The 22310-nt window shown below is 43.8% G+C and overlaps 1 protein-coding gene across 4 annotated transcripts in view; it reads left to right on the forward strand.

The window, feature by feature from the left end:
• Positions 1-406: 406 nt before the first annotated feature.
• CAST (calpastatin) overlaps positions 407-22310 on the forward strand; it is a 66030-nt gene continuing 44126 nt past the window's right edge. For 3 of the 4 annotated variants that reach the window (XM_075526194.1, XM_075526196.1, XM_075526195.1), the window contains exons 1-3: positions 407-592; positions 6031-6096; positions 16095-16166. In XM_075526194.1, coding sequence (XP_075382309.1) covers positions 542-592; positions 6031-6096; positions 16095-16166 — 189 coding nt within the window. In that variant the 5' untranslated portion in view covers positions 407-541. Of the gene's footprint in view, positions 593-869; positions 944-6030; positions 6097-16094; positions 16167-22310 lie in introns of those variants that run through there. The other variant, XM_075526197.1, reaches the window with a different exon arrangement.

The raw sequence follows: 22310 nt of genomic DNA on the forward strand, positions 1-22310 counted from the left end.
CGTGACTGGCTTCAAAACCGAGGGCTTTTGCGCCAGGTGAGGCCGAGGTGACGGCCCAGGCTGGAGGCTGGCGGAGGAGCGGGGCTGCCGGAGCAGGCACCCGCCGCCCGGCTCCACCTCGGGGGAAGCCGTGAGGGGGCAGGACCCGCCTCGGCGCCAACCTCCAGCTGAGGGTCGGGTGCCCAAACCCAAGGCTTTTCCAAGGAGAAAGGCTGAGGGACCGACTTTCATGAGGAAAAGGAAAGTGTCTCTGCATTTTTTTTCCCCCCAAACCCCCTTTTCTCAAGGGAAACCACGCCTGTTTCAGGCGAGCCTCGTCCTGCCACCGGCGCTCGCAGCCCGGGCCCCAGTCACAGCCCGCCCGCTGCAGCCCGCTTCCCCCGCGGTCCCCCCCCGGCCCGGCCCCGGCAGGAAGGGGAGGTACCGGCCGCCGCGCGGGACGGCTGTGGCGCTGGGACCGCTGCGCCCCGCCACCGCCCGCCGCCCGCTTCCCCGAGGCCCGCAGCAGCGCCGGGTGTAGGCGGCCGGGAGCCCCGCCGCCATGTCGCAGCCCGGGACGGGGAGGCAGCCGCCCCCCGCCGCGCCCGCGGCGGTAAGATGGGGCGGGGGCGCGGGGCGCGGCGGGGGTGGGCGGTGGCGGTGTGTGTGGGCTGGCGGCGGGTGTGTGTGTGGGGGGGTGGCGGCGGTGGCGGGGAGGTGGCCGGGGCGGGCCGCGGCGCGCTGCCCCGGCCGCCCCACAGCCTCGGCGGGGCCGCGGGCGCCGCCCTGCTGTGGGGCCCCGGGGTGGGAGGCCGCTGGCGCGGCGCGTTCCGCCCTGGGGCGGAGGCGGCTGCCGGGGCGCGGCCCGGGCCGGGCCGGGCCGTGCCGTGCCGTGCCGTGCCGTGCCGGGCGGTGAGGAGCAGCGGGCAGCGCCATGGCCTTCGCGCGGTGGTGGTACGCCACGGTAAATACGGGGCTGCGGCCGCGGGCCCGGGGCCGGGGGTGAGCCTGGCCGGGGCCGGGGGAGCCTGGGCCTCCCGCGGGGGGCGACCGGCGGAGCGGCCCCGCCGGGCGCGGGGTGGGGAGGGTTCCCGCGGGCGGGGTGCCCCGAAGGCTCCCTCCCCTCTCTGGCATTAAGGCTTAAGAAGGGATAAGGAAGAGATTTTGTGGTGACTGGAGGCAAATCAGCGCTTTTTTTAAACGCTCGTGTGGTGTATTTCAGGTCAGATGAGAATTTGGTGTTCTCTGGGTCTACTGCCATAATCCCTCTGCCGTCTTTTACAAGCGACACTGAAAAGCGGGCTTTTTCATGCTATTAGATGTTTTTGTAATCTTCTGAATAACGCAAGCTCGCTAGTTGACGAAACTGTACTGCTCGCTCAAAACACGGCGGTTTGCAGCATAAGGCAGAATTTATATGGGATTCTTTCTGCTTTGGAAAAAACTCTGCAGTGTGCCTTTTTTCAGAAACGTGTTCTTAACTGCAGGTAGGTGGTGGAGTTGCCAGGAATAGTCGTTGCTTGCCAGATACTCCTTAAGTAAACCACAGCTCTCTGATGGCTCCGTGGGGTTTGGCTGGACTTAGGTCGCTACTCATTACTGAGACAACCTGCAATCGCTTTAAAAAGTCTTCTTTAGAATTTATTAGTCATATGAGGAAACAGTTGGTCTCTTTCTGGAGTAGTGAGAAAAAGTTTTAGGTTTTACAGAAAGTAAAGGTGGCTTTCAGGGAAAACATCACTTTAATGTGTTTCCTAACTACATAATCAGGTAGATGAAATCTGTTGAATTTCTAACTGTACTTTTAAATTGCCGTGGATCAGTGTTTAGTCATGTTTTAAAGTGTCATTTGTTGTGTCAAGTCAGATCAGTGATACAGTGTGGTGGAGGTGACGCCAAGTCACAAGGAGGAAAGTTTGGGAATTGCTGCTCTAAGTGATGACACGAATGTTAAAGGCCTGGGTAGTCCTGGGTCACTGAATCCAGGGTAAGAAAAGATCCTAACACACTGTGACTACCTGTGATCAGGTAAGGAAACCACTCCTCGACAAGCTCTGTTGGAAACCCGTTGTTACAGTTGTTGGCACCAGAGCAGCACCTGCGGGCCTCCATGTGAGGCTGGAGTCCTCTCTTGTCCCGTGCACCTGTGTCACACGGGGCAGTTTCTGCCTGGAAGACCTTATGGCCTGAAGGATGAGTGACCGAAGCAGAAAAGGTGGGAGAGAGGAACAGACACAAAAGAGATTCACTGGTTGCTTTACCAAGGTTTTTACTGGCTGGTGTATTTAAAGCGGAATGAGATGGCTGTAAGAAGAATCTAGTTTTCACCTTTCCATTCCTTACATTGCTTGATTGCAGTTCCCCTGACACCTCTTTCCATCTGGCAGTTTTCTGAGCAGCATCAAAGATCTCCCTCGTCTTCCCAATTTCAACTGAAAACGAAGGTCAGATTCCTATCCGCATAAAATGATACGTCTCCTTTAATATCTGTAATGCAAAGTTGGTTGACTTCAGCTGAGAATCTTGCAAGGAGACTTCCCTTCTCACCCAGTTACTGAGCGTGTCGTCACTGCAGTCCTCCGAGATGCTGCGCGATGGCTTTGAACCAAAGGCTCGTTAGTGCTGATGGGGCTCCCAAGGTTTAGAAGGAATTTATTGAAGCAAGACCTTTTGTTGAAGTCTGATTTTTGCAAGCATGGGCTGTGAATGCAGTTGCGTGTTCAGTTGTTAGTATTTTGCTCTGTGCTTTTTGCCTAGGCCAGTTACTTTCTGGTTCATGAATGCTCTTTGAATCAGAAGTTAAAGGTGTGTTTATAAAACAATAGTGTCGTGACATTTTTGTGCACTATAGAACAGGATGATGATCTCAGGATAAACTTTATTGTTCATGATACTTCTTTGTGTATTTTGTGAAGATGGGATTATGGGTGGGTTTGTGTGTTTTGTTTTTAGTTAGTAAAGATGGATAATATTTTGGGCCAACGTAACTATAAGGAACCGTTGTCAGCTTGTTAGTTAAACTTGAAATGTAACTTCAACTGTACACCCACTGTTCGTGTGATGGAGCTGGAACTGCTCCTCTCTGTTGGCTTGGTTATGGATGTGTTTCTTTGGCATTGTAAGGAAAGATGAGCAGAAAAAGGAAAGAGTGCCCAAAGGAAAAGTCAACTCTGTAATCCACTTGGGAATGTAAAGGAACAATGCATGCGTACTGTCCCAGAAAACCTGCGCTTAGTCTCTTGCTAAGCAGATTGATTTATTGGCTTTATTTTATTTATATATTTATTTTTTTACTAGAACGTTCAAAGCTTGGAAATACAGAACAGAAAAGAGCTGTTGAAGGGCATTTTTGAAACAAGGTCCCTTCTCATACCTTAAGCGTCAGCTGTTCAGGGAACCAGCACGGTCTTCTCAGAAGGTGTGTTAGGAAGTTGTGCTTTCCAAGGTTACCTCCTCAGGACAGCAGACTTTCAAGTGAGGTAGTACTTTCATAAGCTGTTTTATTATCTGAGGCCAGAGCGTATCAGCGCTTAATGTGTACACAGTGCGTGACTCCAACTTACTGGGTAAAAAATTACTTTGGTTGGGCCATACGAGCTTTGTTCCCACGGTTAAAATAAACAGTATTTGGCCTTTAAGTACAAGTCTTGTTATTAGAGGTGCTGTTTGACATAGCCTTCTGGAGGGAAGATGGCATACATTTAACCTCTCTCTGACTTGAGTTTAGGGGTGGCAAAGTTGTGGTCCTTGTCCTGGTCCATTCCTTGTCCTCTCTGGCCAGTGAAACCACCCTGGGGTCTGTGAGGGATGTGGAGCTGATATTCTGATGGAAGGGTGGTTGAGGGAATCCTGCCAGCCCCCTTGTCCTGCCCTCTGCGGCAGCACAGACTGCTGTACCTGACCACCTGGTCTGGGGATGGGAAAGCAGGAGAAATGTCTCCCAAGGCAGGCAAACACAGAAGCCTTGACACCCAAGAGGGGATGCTCCAAGCTCCAGCCACCCACTGGGACACAGTGTATCCCCCTCTTCATAGTCCTGGGACTGAGTGCCCTATTGATGCTGTGTCCTGTCTGATACGGGTTTCCGTGGTGTGAAGACGAGGAGGTGGACTTAGGGAAGAAGGGTAACACTGGATTTGGCCCTGGTAGAAGTCTGGCACGCTCAGTAGGAACTAAGTTAGGTTCCTGCATTCTGTGACTTGGTTTAATAAACGAAAAAAAATCTGGGCTTTAATTGGTGTTGCTGCTTTTAAAGCTATGTCCAAATTTGAAGAAGCAAATGAATAAAAGGAATAAAATACATGCAATGTACAGAAAGACATGCTTGCATTATTAGCTGAATTAGCTGGATTCAGGGTAGCACTCGGCTTTTAGAGTGTTTTGGTGCTGAGAGTATCCATTTAGGAAGAGAGACTGGTCTACACAACAGTTTTGCTGGGCAGGAGCTGTAGCTCCTGAGCCTTATAGCAGTGCTGGCTCTGGAGTTACCATTTTGCCAGCAAGAGCACACTCACTGACCTTGCTTTTACTGGTATGTGTGTGGTGTGCTTTTATTGTAGCAGGAAAAAGCACAGATAACTGGGTTAATTGTGTTATATTGAAAGTGCTGAAAGTGCTGTTATGGGGCAGTGAATCAATTCATCTCTTACCTGAAAAGACAACCTACAGGGCTTGTTTTTCCTTTGAAGAGGCACAATTGGAATATGAGAATAGCATTTTCAATTTTAAAACTTGTCAAGTATCTTAGCCATACCCAAACTCATTTTAAAAACTTGAATTATTAAAGGTTGTCTAAAACAGTTTTTGAAATTTTTGTTGTGTACTACCATAATGGAAACAGATTAGACACATGCTATTTTTTCACTTCTAGTTTTATTTGTTCATTCAGCTGTAGTATTTTCCCAGCCTGTCTGCTGATGTGCTTGAACACATTCCTGTTGAAGATAGTGCAGTGATACATGGATCATTACTTTCTCCCTATAGCCATGTAAAGAAAAATCTTTAGGAACTCATTACTTTAGTGGGTTAGCAAACTTTACCTCCTGCTGCTCAGTCCTCAAAACAGAAGGGAATAAATGGGTCTCAAATAATCTCCTGCGTTTACTTAACAAAACAAACCAGACATGAATCCTCATTCCCAGATGTCTCAGTTGCTGTGGGAAGTTGCACTAGCTGTGATATTAGATAATAGCTGTATTATGTTACCTTTTATATTCATGATAAAATGTCTTGCTTTTTACTTTTTTTTATTGTAAAGGTTAAACAGTATGCTTTTGAAAAAGATTTTTTGAGGGACTATATTCACCACTTCGCAGAGATGCAGAGAGTAAAACATGCGCTGAATGCCAGCGTGCATGCTGAACAAACTGTGTCTTTCTGTACGTTGCTGCACATGGGGAGCAAATGGGATTGCAGATCAGGTTAGATGAAAGCAAGAGATTTCAAGTCTTGGAGGGGATGAAAGATGCAGGAGGTTTGGGGAAGAACTGTATTTCCTAATGTGCACCTGTGCCTGAACTGTTACAGCATTTATTTTTTGCATATCAGCAGCAGAATTCTAGAAATAGTAGTAACAGCTTTCTTCCAGGTAAGGAGGGCTGGGCATAATGAGCATTTTCATGTGTCTGAGGAAGGTTCAGATGTTGGAGTGGACGCTCATGATTGCACATGTTGCATTGGTGTCTTTGAGAGCTGTTCAGTTTCTGCTGAAGCCTGTAGGACTGACAGCATTTCTGAAGCAAGTATGGGAGAGTGCTGTGCTGGTGAGGAATGAGTGATAAGAATATCTTCCAGAACTTTTCACAAGAACAGCCATGTTACATATATTGTCCTGGAAGTCATGACTTTCCGACTATGATTTCACTTGAAGTTATCCAGCAGGTCATTTAGAAATCCTGTCCATTAGTGAGAAGGAGAACTTCAATGTTCCCTTATATCGTATTGTGGTAGGTGAAGGGAATCATACATGCACTAAGATGTTTGGGAATTTCTCTACATAGAAGGTATAATTTAAGATCTTGATAACTGCACATCTATTTTCTCTACTTGCAGCATGGTGAGAAGAAGGAAAGTGGAGCTTCTTCCAAATCGGGAGAGAAAAAAGCAGAAGCGGCAGAGGTAAGTTCAAGTGTTTGAACATGTTAAGAAGAGTTGGTAACGAATTTCCTCCTATACAGATTTTTGTCTTTTGATAGCAAAGTGGTAGTTTTCACATAATTAACTGGTGACTGTAGTCACTCATTATTCATTCCAGGAATGTATAGTTTTGTCTTGTGCTGCTGAGCGGCCTACTGAAAGTATTTCTTTGCTCTCTTCATCCTCTCTCAAATACTTCATGTTAGTATCAGTGGAAATGATCTCAGTGGATGTGTCTATTCTGCAGTGCAGGTACACTGTGGGAGACATCTGATGGTCCTGGTTTTTCAGCTGTCCAGAAGTACGGATGAAGTGAATGCACTGTGACGCTTTCCACCTTGTCTGCATCCTGGCTTTTCTTCCAAAGATACAAATCCAAATTCATACATAGATGTTGCATGTCTGGGCTACCTCGTGACACACTTGCACATATGTGGTCAGTGCTGTATTTTAGAAAAAATACTTATTTTTCAAGATACTGTGTCCTCAGGAACTGGTATTTACAGTTCAGGAGTCCCTGCTGGGTTATAGCATTGAGTTTACATAAGCCACTTTACAGTCTGAGCATAGTGGCTGTTGTTAACAATCAGAAGCCATATGGATTGCAGGCAGTGTTAGGAACAGTACTTTGAAGGGTCACCTCTCCTGCAGCAGCTCCCAGCCCTGTTAGCCGCTCGGAGGTAGGCCCTTGTGTGCTAGAGTGAATCAGGCTTGTATCGCAAAGAGGTGTCATCCAAGCCAGGACACGAGTGCTGGTACTGATCTTTAGTTCCCCAGGAGCCTCTGCTGTTGCAAGCAGGAGCAGTGCTTCCCCAAGGAAGGCCAACAGCAGATTCAGAAAGAGAAGAATTCGTAGAAACATCTGTTACTAATTGTCTACTTGTTGGCTTCAAATGTCAATCATTGATATAGGGAAGGCAGAAATAGGTGTGCCTGATACTCTGTTCGTAGCAGAAGCTGTTTGGAAAATAACTTTGTCTAAGCTGTGGTGCGTTTAACTCCATGGCAAATCAAGGCCAGTGAACGCTTTTATTACCATCCTCTGAAGTAGATGATTAAAGCAATTACCTTTCTTTCCTGTCCAAATACCAAGGAGGGCATGTCTAGCCTAGGAACATGTTCCTCCTTTCCTCTCTAGACATTTAGTTTTTTCTTAAATAGTACTGTTGTTTTATACATCCTTAGTTTAATGCCAAATTCTTTGACTGCACGTTGTTGCTCTTAATATAGAAGCGCTGACTTCTTTGTGGGAAGGGTGGGAGTTGAGGCCTGTAATTTGGGTTGTGGAGTTACTGTTTCTGACCTCTCACTGAGGAGATCTGTTTCTAGCTAGCAAAAGGCGGCTGTTACTGAGTTTATTGTCCTGATGCTTTTGCTTTTTGAGTCCTTAGAATACTATGTGTGTGTTTCCTCTTGTGAATTCCTTTGTATATTTGACTTGTTCCATTGATGTTACAATGCTTAAAAGTGAAAGTAGATCAAAACACTTTTTCTGAGGCGCATTGAACGGCATTAGCTCCACCACGCTTCACATCTACCTCCAAAACACTCTGTTTTTTTAAGCAGTTGAGGTAGCAATTCAAAATCTTTGTACAGCTTTCCCAAGAGTCTGCAACATTATATTTTTGTTTAAAACTCAGAGGTTATTCCTGTAGTCTTCAATTTTTGAAGCAGAAATTTATAATCTATCTGTAGATAGCTGTGGACAACCGTGTCTAGAATATAGAGTTTGTTCACCTCCCTATTAGAAAAGGTTTGGCAATGCATTATAAAAATGACAAGGAAATATGAAGGTCTTTGAAGAGTTCATATTCATATTGAAGGGAAAATTGTAAAAGCCCATATGCTCATTGTTTAGCTAAAAATAACAACAAACGACTCTGTCTCTCAGATTCTTTGGGTATATAGTCCTGAAGGAGTGAGAGAAGAAGAGTAAATCTTGTAAAGGTAGGAAAGGTCTGACACAGGTTTGAGTACGAGGTGCTAATTAGCCACAACATCAAGGAGAACTCAAAATGAGTCCTGTTGAGGTGTAGAAGAGGATTCTTAAGCCTTTCCTTCTTGGAGATTTAAAAGTAGATTGAAAAAAGCACAGCAGGTTTACTGTAAATAAGAACCTGCTTGGTAAGACATGCACTTGTACAGAGGTGCTGAGGAGATTAAATGGCTCTATAAGATATTTCCATTTCTAGCATCATCATACAATAAAATAAAATAATGGTTTAAAAGAGTTAGGGATTACGAGTATGAAGATGATCTGTTTAATAACATTATGGTTTTGGAATTACATACAATCATGGAAGGGAGTATGTGCACTTTATCTGTGATGTACCAACAGGTGTTAGTTCATAAGATTGTTTCTTTAGGAAGTATTTACTTTTTAAGTTTCCAGTGACGTACTGCTTCACTATCACACAGTACTTTCATTCTTAGATCTTAAAGCGTTGTGTAAAGGAGACTAGACACATTATCTGAGTGACATAGCTAAAATGTGGGGAAGGGGAGGTGCTGAAGCACAGAGCTGGAGTTGCCTTACTTAAGGCCATCCAACTGCTCAGTAGGAGAGAAAAGAAGCCAGGTCACCAAGTACCAGGCTGGTCCACACAGCAGTGTGATAAACAGCATCCTCAGAGCTCAGAGGGGAAGCCATGAACTCACTGAAGGCCGTGAGCCTTTCCCTCTGAATCATGGAGCAGGCTTTCCTTCCTGTATGGTATTGGTAGCATAGCTGGCAGCTGCAGCATGTGTCTACTCCTCACTTAAAAACAAAGCTTCTAAAATCCATTGTGTTTTACTTCACTGGCGTGGTTGACACTGAAGGTGCACAGCTAGAGCTTGCTGACTGGCTGGAAGAGACAGACAGCAAGTGTGTTCAGCAGCTGACAGCAGAACCTCCATCCTGCTCGGTGGCTGTCTGGCTTGGAAAGTAAAGGACGCACGCAGTCCTTCCCTGCTTCTCTCCCCAAGGGTCCACTCTCACCTCTTCTGCTCAGTGGCCAGAAACATAAAGCTTACCGCAGTACTAAGGTTCTGATTTTTCCTCCTAGAATACTAAATTTTGTCTGTTCAATTTCTGAAAACAAAAACTAAGATGTGGCCTTGAGGCTATACACCCATTCTACTTTAACCCTGGTCCTTCACAGTAGCCTGTGGTAGTTACTTGGAAGCCCTTTGGTTGCACTAATACTCAGTGCTGTTGCATCTAGCACAGGAGAGAGGTATTGTGGAAGGGTTGTGGAAGGGATAGGACTGTGATGTCCTGCTTCACAGGGCCGTGTTGCTCTTGGAAAGATCAATCTTTCCTCCATTTCATTACCTAACGTATGTTAGCAAAGGAAAGATACCATCATACTGGTTTGCCTCATTTCAGCAGTGCTGAGGTGAGCTTTAATTCTAGCCAGACTGGGGGTCTACTTGCAACAGGGATGGTCAACTTTAGGTTGAGATACACATAATCTGTCAATCTAATGATGAGCAACTGAATGTGTATCTGTACATGGTGTCTTGTAGAAATAGGCAAAAGATTTGCTGGAGGGACGGAGTTGGAAACTGCAGGTGTGTTAGAATACGTAATCGAAAGAAGATATAGGCAGTTCTTTATCAGGGTAGTTGACAGTGAAAGTGTGTGCGTGTGTTATGGTTGCACTGGGCACTGCTCAAGGACAAAGGTTCAAGTCACAGGAATATACCTTAAACTCTTTATGTCTTGGTTTTCAGAACCTTACATTTGTTGAATTCACATTCAAAGGAGAATCAGCCACTTCTTGAGAATCTAAATCAGCTTTAATGAAATGTTTTCATTCCTTGTGGATGTGTGTATGGTAGATGTTAACAGAAGAGAAATGATCGTTGTTGGAATTGGTGGTTGCTCATGCACTCGAAGCTGTTGCGTATGTTTGCAGCTGGGGTGCACCTGCCACCCAGTAAAAGTGAGTGATGTGCTGCTGTTTTCCGTATCTGTCCCTCTGTTTTCTCACTGTGTTTTGACATCATGTTCCTGACTCAACATGTTTGCAGCATGCCATTGCAAAGTATAAGAAATAGGAAATTTCCTTTCTTCTCCTTCCCTCCTGATGTTCCAAGGCTTTTAGCAATTTTGTATGTAAAGTGTTAGCATGTGAGAGACAGCTGGTGTGGTTTTCCTTTAGCCCTCATCTTGACATGATCTTCAGCTTACGTGTGCCCTTCCACTAATTCCAGATTGCTTCAGACTCTGTATGCCATCAAGGCATTAGTGCTCTAGAAGCTTTTGGATGCTAAAATACAATTACTTTCAAAGGGAGATGGGACAAAAGTCACTGAAGAGAAACCCAGGACAGTTTATAAAATACACTGAAAGTAAGAAGTCCCTGGGCCACAAATTGTTTGAATCTGTGAGAGTATTTGGAAGGAATATCAAGATGTACCTGACCTATTTCTACATCACTGTTTTTATTTTCTTTTATATCTGCTGTTGGCTACTGCTAGAGACAGGGAAATGGGATATGTGAAACTTCAGCTGGACTCAGTAGGGCAGCTCTTGTGTTGTAATGAGTTGCATGGTCCTGCCATCCTGTTCTTGAACACCGTGTTCAAGTATTGCCCCTTCAGAGGGCTGCCCTTGGGGGCATGGTGTACTTCAGTACATAACCACATGTGTAATTCTAAGATTGATGCAAACCAAACACTCCCATTGTGTGTGACTGTGCTCTGAAACCCCCTACTTTTCATGCTCATGTTATTAACTGCACATAATCTGGAAAGACCTATTCTCTTTTTACTGTCTGTCGTGGTTTAGCCCCAGCCGGCAACTAAGCACCACGCAGCCGCTCGCTCACTCCCCCCAGTGGGATGGGGGAGAGAATCGGAAGAGCAAAAGTAAGAAAACTTGAGGGTTGAGATAAAAACAGTTTAATAGGGAAAGCAAAAGCCGTGCACACAAGCAAAGCAAAACAAGGAATTCATTCGCTACTTCCCATGGGCAGGCAGGTGTTCAGCCATCTCCAGGACAGCAGGGCTCCATCACGCGTAATGGTTACTTGGGAAGACAAACGCCATCGCTCCAAATGTCCCCCCTTCCTTCTTCTTCCCCAGCTTTATATACTGAGCATGACGTCATGTGGTATGGAATAGCCCTTTGGTCAGTTTGGATCAACTATCCTGGCTGTGTCCCCTCCCATCTTCTTCTGCACCTGGCAGAGCAGGGGAAGCTGAAAAGTCCTTGACTAGTACAGCAGCAACTAAAACATCTCTGTATTATCAACACTGTCTTCAGCACAAATCCAAAACATAGCCCCATACCAGCCGCTACGAAGAAAATTAACTCTGTCTCAGCTGAAACCAGGACACTGTCGTAGAGGGAAACACCAAGGAGAGCTTCTGTATCGGTTTAAAGAATCTACCCTGTGCATTGCTGATGTCTGAATGTAAAAATGTGGTATTAAAAGGAAGACAGAGCCATGTATTCTAGGAATTTGAAGCCCCAGCTTAGAGTGGGGCCATGTTTTACCAGATATGGTATGAAACAAGACCCTCTCTAACACATCCTGTCATTTTGAGTCATGCTTTACGGCAATGTAGACAAAATATGTGCTGCTCGCTCAGCTCATTATTTACTTATCAGGAAATACATTCTTTACTTTGAAAGGATGACAGTGATAATTGGCACTGAAGCATTACTATCCTTTTAGAATTGATTCTTGGCTCTAACATCAGGATTTCTGTGATAGCTTTTATTCCTGACGCTTGTCGTGTAGTATTCCTTACCCAGGAAAAGCATTAGAGTTACTCAAGAGTCCAGGGGTATAATGCTGAGTAAAGAGATTATGACTGGTAAAAATCTGTTGGGGTGCCCACTGCTGGTCTGAATTACGGAGGTGCATAAGTAACTTCGATTGGAGTCTTTGTGAGGTTTCTTTCGACTTTGGTAACAAATTATTTATTTTAAACTGCGTTGTTTGTTTGGTTTTTCCCCCCTCTACCCCACAGCACTGGGGACACCTGGTGGCCACAGGGGAGTGTGGCCCTGGTCCGTCCTCAGTGGAGGAGCAGAGGGGTTCTGAGGAGTGCAGCACTGGCTTGTTTGCCCATCTTCCTTTTCTGTTTTGGTTCTTCTTTGGCTAAGATGCAAAAAGTAGTCGAAAATAACATTATTTCGGTTAAATTTTGGTACTCGTTGGGAGCTGTTGTGATGTGACGCTCTTCCCACCGTAGGAAGAAATTGAGTGTGATTGCTGCTCAAGCAATTCTTGAATGAAAGATTGAAAGGTGGAGGCTGAAATGCTGCTTATGATTATCAAAAGCACTTCCAGGACAGAGATTGCACGTTCTTTCCTCATGTGATTTTTTTTTTTTTTTCCCCCCCCTTAAAACAACTGTACCATATGCATTCTCAGTGCAATATTATGGTGAACACCTGAATGTTATAGTCCAAAATGAACATTTGATCCATATTTCTAGAGGTCAGTCTTAATGCATGTCTTCACTCAGAAAAATGTACATATCAAAGGGATATGTATTTTATCTCCCCTTTATTAAACATAGGGGAATTAATATTCCACTGAAACAGTGTGTTTCAGAGTGGCTTTTTGCTTTGGAGCCACTGCTAATAATGAAGAGTAGATTATGAGTACCTGTGTGCCACAGCTTTTATTCCTTCACACACAATTCTGTAGAGGCTCTTGATTCTTCTAATTCATTTCATAAAGAAGCTGTGCTTTGATAATTCATTAGCTCTGTTATTATCACGTTGGGAGGCAAGGTGTGACTACAGCTGCAAGGTGATTCTTCGGCTCATTGCGTCTGAGACTGTCACAGAAAAAAAAATACCTTTCCACTTCTTGGAGGGGGAGAAGATGGGAACAGCTCTGATGGATTTGTTGATAACAGGTGTCAGAGCTGATTTGCCTGGAGGGAGCATGGTAGGGAGGATGCTGGGAAGCACATAACATCATTATTTTAATAAGTGTAAAAGAAGGATGAACCTGGTAGCACAATGTGGCCAATTTTTCTGCTTTTACAAATGTATTAAGGGGTAGATACCAAAGAAGTTACTGTTAAAGATGACCCTGGGAACTGAAATGTATTAGTCTACTTAGCCTATCATGCTCAGTATTCAGTAAAGAATACTGATTTGATGTCGTGGCTTAACTTTCCATGTAGCTTACCTCCAGCTAGTCTTTCTCTGCTCCAGAGGAGAAAAAGTTATTTGCTTCTTTTTCTTCTCTCTCTCCTATCTGTACCTTTATTGCCATTCCACTTACCATGAAGCAGAGAAATGTTTGCATTAACAATTTTTTCTTTATACTGTTTAATTGATTAACATAAGTTCATGTGCAGAACAAGGATTTATTTCGCTCTGTTAGTTTTTTCCTGGTTCACACTGGGGTGGGGGGAGCAAGGCTAGCCTTGTGCCTTGCAATTTTTGAATATGTTGCTAGGTGTCATAAAAACTCCTTCTGCAAAACAGTACTTTATTTGTGGATTTTCAGAGCGTCACAGTTATGTTAGACATTATCTTAAGTACCAAAGGTAGGTCCTGAACACCATGGACCACGAGGTCCTGAACCAAAGACTGTGATTTCAGCTGCGCTTGAGGTAGAAGTTGAGAGCTCTGGTACTGAAGGCATATCCTGAATACTGATTGCTCTTCAGAGGTCTGCTCTTTTTTTATTATTTTTTTCCTTTTCTTTTTGAAAATGGAAAGGTAGCACTTAAAATTTTGTGTTCCTTCAACAACTTATTAACTTACTTAAAAGTTAAAGTGTTTGCGGATAATGCCTATTACTGAGTCTTTAATGCACTACATCAGAGATAAAAGCCAAGGCGTTCTGCATCTCAGTGCTGTCTCTACAAAAGTGTAATGCATCACACCTCCGTCACCTGCCTTCAGGAGCCTTGTCCCCTAGGGCTGACCAGTCACCTGGTCAGTTGCCGTAGTGGATGGGATCTCAGGAAACTGCAGCAAACCTGGACTTTGCAAGGGGTGAGGTTGGAAGCCCGAGGGTCCAGGATGTTGGAGCGGGTTGGTGGGACCATGCCAACTGATGGGGCGATGTGCAGGGGTCACAGCCCAGTGCCTGGTGCCAGCTGCTGCGGGGGGTGAATGTCTGTGTCCTCCCCAACACTAGCAAACATCAAGCCCGGACCAGTGGGTGAGTAGGAGGCCCCAGGTCTGGGCAGGGGTATCAGGCAGGCGGAAGGTCTGTGCTGGTTTGGGGGGACCATGAGTGTGAGGTGCCCATCAGACGTATGTGCGAGTGCTGCGTGTTTGCAGCGAGCACCGAGCTGGACCAGCTGGTGAGCAGGGGGTCAGAGGGCCGGGGCCAGGGCAGGGGTGCTGCGGGGACAGAGGGGCCGTGCCGGTGCTCAGGGGACCTGTGACCGTGCATCTGCTCATGAGCCGAGAAGGTGCTGAGTGCGTGCTTGCACTGGTGACCTCCTTCCTCTGCTGGCCCTAGAGGAGGGGAGGTAGCTGGGGGTGCTGGTGTGTGATATGGGTCCTGTGTGTGGGTGCTGCTGACAGCAGTGTAGCCAGCTGTGTCAGTGTCCTGTGTGCCTGTCTGTGTGTCTCTGGGATATGTGCTCACCTTTGCTGCTGGTTGAACTTGCAGCCACATCCCTCAGCCTGGGCAGAGACCACAGATCCCCAGGTGCTGGGTTGGGCTCCAGCGGCTGGGCAGGTCTGTACTAGGTAGTACTGGTCTTTACGGGGCAAGCACTGGACTTCAGCAGCCGTGCAGGAGGGTACTGGGCTGGAGCATGTGGCAGAGGCAGCCACACTCCTAACATCCCTTTAACAGGAAAAATGACTATTACACTTGGTTTGTTCAGCGTACTGTGAAGTCTTACTTGGATGCCATTGTTTCCAGTGTGGCCAATACTAAGTGTGAAATCCTTGATGTAAATACCCCACTTTGTGTCAGTCTGTACCGTTGGGCCCATTTTTGTGATGTTAGCCTTATGTAAATGGCCACAGATGGTGGTATGCCACCCCCGGCTCTGACTAGAGGTTGCCTGTTGAATGTGTACGTTTATTTATTCAAGATGCTCTCCTGGTTTTGGAGCTAAATCGGGAAGAGAACAGGACGTGGAATTACCTTAATGACAGAGGTCTCTCAGTGTCCCAGTCTGTTACAGTACCTAGTGTCCCATCAACTGAAAACTGGTGCTTCTGAATTTGCATACAAGTTTGCTGATTTTATCTGTTGTCATTCTGCAGACTTCCCTGCTTGTAGAGAGTAATTATAGTGTGAACGCTTTAGTTGTGTTATGAATCTTGAGCTTCCACTTATCAGAGAAAATGAATAGGTCTCACCCATCTGCTGCCTCCAAAAATCTGATGCTTTTTTCTGTGTTCATTGCTAACAGCTTATTTTCCCAGTCTTCATTAGATGTGATTTCAGCAATCAGAGTTTTTGCAGTGGTACTTAGTGGTACTTGATAATAATGGCATCACACTGGTTGAAAACTGGAGGTTCAAAGGTGATGCCATGGTTTTGTTTCAGTTGCAAAAATATTTATTGACTAGAAAAGCCATCTTTTGCCCTTAGCTTTGTATCTTTACTTCCCTGCCTGAGGTTTAATGTTATCTTCTGTGTTGTCATTCAAGTTATGTCTGTACAGCAATAGCTTACCCATCTTGTTTCTGTTGATACTTTTCATTAAAGTATATATGGTTACTGTTGCTTTAACTGTTAATTAAAATGGAGTCGCTCTGCCACAGGAAATGGCACAGATTTATATGTCGTTCATAAAACAGTACAAGAGAACTCAACCTATTCTGGGCTGAGCAAAACTGTCTGAAGTGAGTCTGTGTGAATTAAAGTTACATAGGAGAATTTATGTTTGGATGACTTGCCTTGCATAAAATGTTTTAATGGAAATTTTTTAGTGTACCTTTTTTCTTATACTTTTTTTTTTCTGGTTTACAGTTTTACTTGGTTTTTCTTTTTCCTTATCAACATATCTGACGTTTATTATGTCTTTCTTTTATTTTGTAGAAGAAACCAGCAAGTGTTAATGTCAGCCAATCCCCCAAAACGCAGACAAGTGGAGCACCTTCTGCTGTTAAGGTAATGCATACTTAAGGAAATGGTCTCTTTTAAAAGTGAAGAGGATACGATATGACTTCACCCCCTGCAGTGGGATAGAAAACCGTTTGTTTGCCAGCATTCAGCAACACTAAGATGCTTTTCATGTCTTGCTAGAAATTGTAGTGAGTTGAAATGAGAGAGGAACAGAAGTCAGCAGAATGCCCCTGTTGACTTCTTGAGGAAATAGACTTGGTAACATTCTCCTCTTTCGTGTATTCTTTGTTAGTCCCTAGTTACTTTAAAAAAATCCTGGTCCCATTGATATCAGTGGCAAGCTTCATTTGACTTATGGGGCTGTGGTTCTTTTTTCACCCTTAGACATTGTTCGTGTGTTTGGATTCTGTTTAGTCAGTGGGACCTGGTGAGATCGAAGCACTGATAACTGTATTTGCTTTCATAGCTCCTGGAGCAGTTCAGTGGTTCAGGAAGTTAGCGTAAGAGATGTTACAAAGATGACTTGCATATTGGAGTGCAGTTGATACTTCATGAAGAGAAGCAGGGATCACATTAAGCGTGCTCAGGTCTTGCAAAGTGTTGAAATAGGGTGTTGAAAATACATTTTCTGATGGTGGTCACACGTGAACCGATGGCTGTAGTTGGTAGTCACTGTTAGGTGCACATTTGTCACAGATGAGTGGAATGCACCTCGCTCAAAAGAGAGAAGCAGCAATATGTTTTATTGAGGTAAAATAATAATTTGACAGTTCAACAAGTTTGATGGAATTTAACAAAGTTTAACAGTGGTTTGACAACGTTCAACAAGTTTGATAGCAAAGTTCACCTTATTAATTACTGCATGGAACAAACATACAAAGGAAAATTGAGTTAGAATCGAGTTAGAATGATTCACACAGAGACCAGAGATGCAAAGAGTAAAGAGGGCCCTGCTGTTGAGTCACAAGGTTCAGAGTGGATCCCCTTGCTTTCTAAACTCCTTTGGAGCCTAGGTGCTGCTGAGTCCAATCTTAGTCTCAGACTTGAACAACAGTTTATGTCTAATGGAATTACCCATGCAATGTTTATAATAATATTGAGTAACTATATGGGTTATAGTAATGTTTCATAGCATTAATTCACCATGCTATCAGTCACTTACTGAGGATCTGTCACAGGTAGGGGATCTCTCTCCCTTGGTTAAGGAAGGAACCTCTAACCTTGAGAGGCGTCCCTGCCTAAGGGGAGAGTCACCTGGCATGCAGTCCAGCTGCAGTTCACGGAAACCTCAAACTGGGCCCATCCTGATGGTAATAGAGTGAAGTAGTTGACTGCTAGTCAGTAGCATAGACGAGAGATGTCTTCGTTTTAGCTCTGGTATCTTGTTCTGTACTTTGGTTGTCTTGCACTTTTGCGTTTCGAAACCACCTTTCAAAATATTTTCCAAGACAACTTCGCTTCCTTGTACGTGAACCAGGGGCTTTCTTGCTCGCTGGTGCACCCGCAGGACGTGAGGCCGGTTGCTCCTTAGTCAGCCTGAAGCAAGGTGCAGCGAGGAGTCAATTGAATCTGCCACAGTATTCGTATATGGAGATACCCCATCGTTTGAAAGATCCTATCGGCAGGAAGTGTTTCTGCTTTTGAATGGGACTTTTTATTTTCTTAATCAATGCTTCTGTAAAATAATATTACTAAAGATACCTCTATGCTACCTAAGTAATTATTTTTCCACTCTACTCAATGAAGGAGGACACAAGGATATAAATCCTGTTGTGTCTTTCTTTCAGTGCTTTTGTCTATCACTGAAGACAGCCAAACGTTTTTGTTGCTTTTCTTTCTATTCCTTGTGGTTTGCCAGGGCCTTTCTCCTGCTAGTTAAGCTGGATGTAGTAGTCCATACGTAGTTCCCATGGCAGCTGTACAGGGTGGGATGGCCTCGAGTATAATCTTTCTGTGTATCAGTTGCCAGCTGCATAGTCCTGTGGAAGCTCACATCTAATTTGCTAACACACACATCTTTTAAGTCTTTTTTTCTGTATGTTTTCTTTCTATTATAAGCGTATCTTTTGCATTAAGTGTGCAAGGTAGTACAATTTCCGGTGATACCTATTAAGCATAAGAACTGAAAGGTAGTGTCATCAAAAAGATGCAATGTGGTGTAATTGCCAGGAATTGCTTTATATTAGGTTATGACAACTTAGGCTATGTATTTTATTCAGCACTTGGTGCTTCTCCAGTTTCTGTGACATTCCAAAATATTTACTGGTAAAGATTATGTACTATGAAGGTACTTACCTCATGCTGTCTAATACTGACTCTTAATCAATAGCTATTTTAAGTTTAACCTTTTTAGTTCCCACTCAGCCATGACAACCTTTCTTCAGTAAGGCTAAACCTTCTCTTAATTATATCTTTTAATTTTAACAGTCTCCTGCAATCCTGTAGTGTTATTTAAAATAGAGCAAAACTCAGAGATTTATTGTTCTGTTCTTGTAGTTTGTGCCACCCATACTTTTTTTTAAGCCATTTGGCTAAGCTGTATTCTTTTCTGCCCTTCTTTTTCTCTTTGTCTCTAAAAATACCTATTCAAAAGAAAAATTTTGCAGGGTTTTTTTTTACAGGACTTTTACAGAAAAAGAAGTATTTCTTGAAAAGGCAAGGCAGCCTTTTCTCTTTTGCCACAAAAATAGATTAATTCTTTTAATGCAATCAAAAACATTCCACCAGTTTTTAGACAACTTTGGGACTGCTGCTTCTTCCTTTAATTTTTTTCCCTGTTGTAGCTTTAATGTGTCCTGCGTGCAAAATCTCTTTCGATTCCTTAGTCAATAATACTTGTCATTTGTTGGTCAATAATACTTTTCATTAATGTACCTTATGGCAGATGAATTTCTAACTTCTTTGAAGAAGCAGGTGAGGTGGGGCAGTTAAGTTGCTCTAGCTAGAGCTGTTCATTTTTTTTTAACCTACTCTTTCCCTGTGGTGAAATTACTTACTCTTAATTGAATAGCTAGAGGGTTTTTTGCTGCCTCTGTGTTACGGCCTAAGTAATTTTTCCTTCAGTTAGTAAGTAATAATAACTGGTGGCTTGTGTTCTGCTTAGGGGCTGCCTGTATTGCTGAGTTTGATACAGGAACTTGTGAGTGATGAATGCTTGTCATTGCTTAATGCCTGGCTAATATGTGGGTAGTTTAATTTTCCAGTGATGGTATCCTGTAATGTGGACTACTCCTAAGAGCAAGCAGTTAACCTGTCTGGCGTTGGTTTTGTTGCACTGTGTATCTGAACTGCCATTGGTTGTGTCTTAATTTTATCCCCGCGCTCTTTATTGTTTCACTCTTAAGTTCCTGGCATTGCAGCCAGTATTTACTCACTGCTTCTGCTTAGTGTCATCTCACAGGGATTTTATTCGGATGCATATGTGTCTGTGTGGTATAAGGAATAAGTGCGGCCTCTTTTGTCTCCTCTCTTCTGTATCTGTGTGTCTTCTGTGTTCCCTGTGTTAAGGGCACCTAGAAAGTTGAATCGGCAAACTTGATGTGCCCAGGATCTATCCGACTCAAATCTAAATGAATGATTTAAAGATATTTAACTGACACAGATATTCTGACTTTTTTCTATCTATCACAAGCCTTTCTTTCATTTTTGATGTGAAGTCCTGATTGACTTATTTTGTACCAGGGTCTCTTCAGCAAGCACGTGCCTTGTAGTACCCTTTTGGATAAATGGAGTGAAAAGTTAAGATTCAGGTAAAGTTATGATCATCAGGAATATTTACTGGTTGAGCAGCCTCTTCCATGTATACAGTAACTGCCAAAGTGCACAAACTAGGACGTCATTGCTACCATGAGAGGAAAAACCAAACTAACCTCCTTCCTCTGCAGAAGGTACCCTACCAGTGCTGCTGTGTTTTCTTTTACAGCGTTTTAAATTGTTTTTGCCAGTTCCATAGCCAACAGGAAAGCCAATTTCTAGCTCAGTGTTCAATCATAGCTATTAATAGAAAGCACTAATATTTGAACACAGCTGGATCCAGCGATCTTTCTTGGATCTTTGTGTTCTTATATGGTAATTCTGTTGATATAAAATGAAGTTTTGCTGCTTTTTATGTAACAGGTTTTTGTCATTGCTCTTAATGAGTTCTTAATGAGTAATAATTTTCTTTTTGTTGCTGGCTGCTATAGCTTAGTGAAGTGAGAATGTTTGTCTGTATTGCTGTCATGGACAATTTATTGAAGCAGTGCTGGAAGAATTCAACAACAGTGGAAATTCAGTAAGAATTATTTTTATTTCAGACCTGACTGATCTTGAATATTTTCAGAGGAAGCTTCTTGATCTTAATGATTTAGGAAATTTAAGGTTAGTTACTTTCAGCTGGCATCCAGTTTAACATTGTTTTAAAGGGGGATTTGATCTGCTTGTGCAACAGACAGGAAAACAAGAAGAAAAAAAAGACAAATTACTAAATATCTTTGAGTAAAGTCCCTACTATTTCTGCAGCAGATGGGAAATTCTGTCACAAGTTTATCTAGATTATCATCAAAAGTGATTCCTGCTGTCAGTATATTTGCTGGGATGTTTTTTTCTGCTACATACCTTACTTAGCTGTCACTGAATTTTTATTTTGTGAGCTTTGCACAGACACCTTATTGTGAAGGAATGCATTTTTGAGTAGAAGGTATCGGAAGTCACAGTACTGATAGGGAATGTCAACAGAAATGCGTAGATTTATTCCTGTTTTACCAGTCGTATTGTGAAGGTTGGAAAGGCGATCTCTAAATTTTGAAGTGATTCAGAAAAATACTGAAATGGTCTATCTGAGAACTTCCTTTTCGTGTTCTCCTTAGAGTAGGTGTGTGCCATGGCGCACAGATCCTCAATTTATAGGTCTTTTGCAGCAAGACCATGGCAAATCATGAGGCTGTTCCTACAAGTCACACTCGGAGCTGTTGCCAGCACATAGCCCTGCATGTGAAAATCACGAGAACTGGATCCGTGTGGAGAACAGTGCTGATTTTCTTGGTAGTAGAGGCATGCTAAAAATAGACCAAAACATTAAAAATTGAAAGCTGTAGGAGTACAGAAGCTGCCTCCTGTGTGGAAGAGCTGGCTTCATGTAATGTTACGGGATGTGGCATCCGTCACCCGAGGTCATCTTTGTGTTTGAAAAGTAGGTCTGTAAAAGAGCTTCTGATCTGGAGACCACTGCAGAAGTTGCAACTTGTAAAACTATACAATGATCAAAATAATATGATCATGCCACAAAAAATATTCTGTACTTCACTAAAAAATGGGATATTTTCCTCATCAGTCTGTGTCGTATCTTTGGGCGTTTTCCCCTTTCTACTTCCCTTCTAGGGCTGACTGTTGTTTCTTGTTCCCTTGAGATAAAGCGCAGTGTAGAGGCTATTATGAAAAAATGGTTGCAGGGTTTGTTAGTGGTGTGGGGGCTTTTTCTTTAAAAACAAACATGCAAAAATCTCCTCCTGTACTGTAGGTATTGAGAATTTGATTCTATCACCAAAAAAAAAAAAAAAATCAAGAGCAGGTCACTATTGGTATTGCAAGAATCACCCTTTAACTTCTAAATTAATATAAATTATTGGGATTTGTTATGCTTAAAGGTAGTCCTAATCAGTCAAGTTCCAGTGGCCTTTAACTGGTCCAACCATCTCTATTTAGTTTGGTCAATAACATTTGTGTACTCAGGTAGTCTGGATAATCAGTCTGAATTTAGGGAGGAGGTGTCCTATAAACTTCTAATAAAAATACCAGTCTTGTTGAGGGGAAATGAGTAGGTTCCTTCCCTCAGCACCAGTGCTACAAACTCAAAAGGTGGAAGACGAATACTGCTTTTTGAAAGCTAAAAGTAGTTCCATCCCCAAGTTGCGCCATCCTGGCAGGCATTTTGTCCCTGCTTTTGCCACGTGAGTCTCCATGCTGCCAGCTTGGTGACAGCCGTGTCTGGTGGGGGAACTTGGTCAAGCCACGTCCAGAAGTGATCTCAGAAGCGGGAGATAGGGTTTGCTTATCGCTGCTTCACGCCGAATGCAAAGAGGTGCTGCGGTGCAGAGGGCAGAGCTCCGGCGCACGCCTCCACATCAGCGCTTTCACGGCACTGTCGGGGCCTGAACCTGCTGATTTCGGTTCCCTCCCCGGGTGTGGGCACCGGCAGGCTGTGCTGGAGGT

The sequence above is a fragment of the Mycteria americana genome, chromosome Z (assembly GCF_035582795.1).
Source record: "Mycteria americana isolate JAX WOST 10 ecotype Jacksonville Zoo and Gardens chromosome Z, USCA_MyAme_1.0, whole genome shotgun sequence".
NCBI classification, from domain to species: domain Eukaryota; kingdom Metazoa; phylum Chordata; class Aves; order Ciconiiformes; family Ciconiidae; genus Mycteria; species Mycteria americana.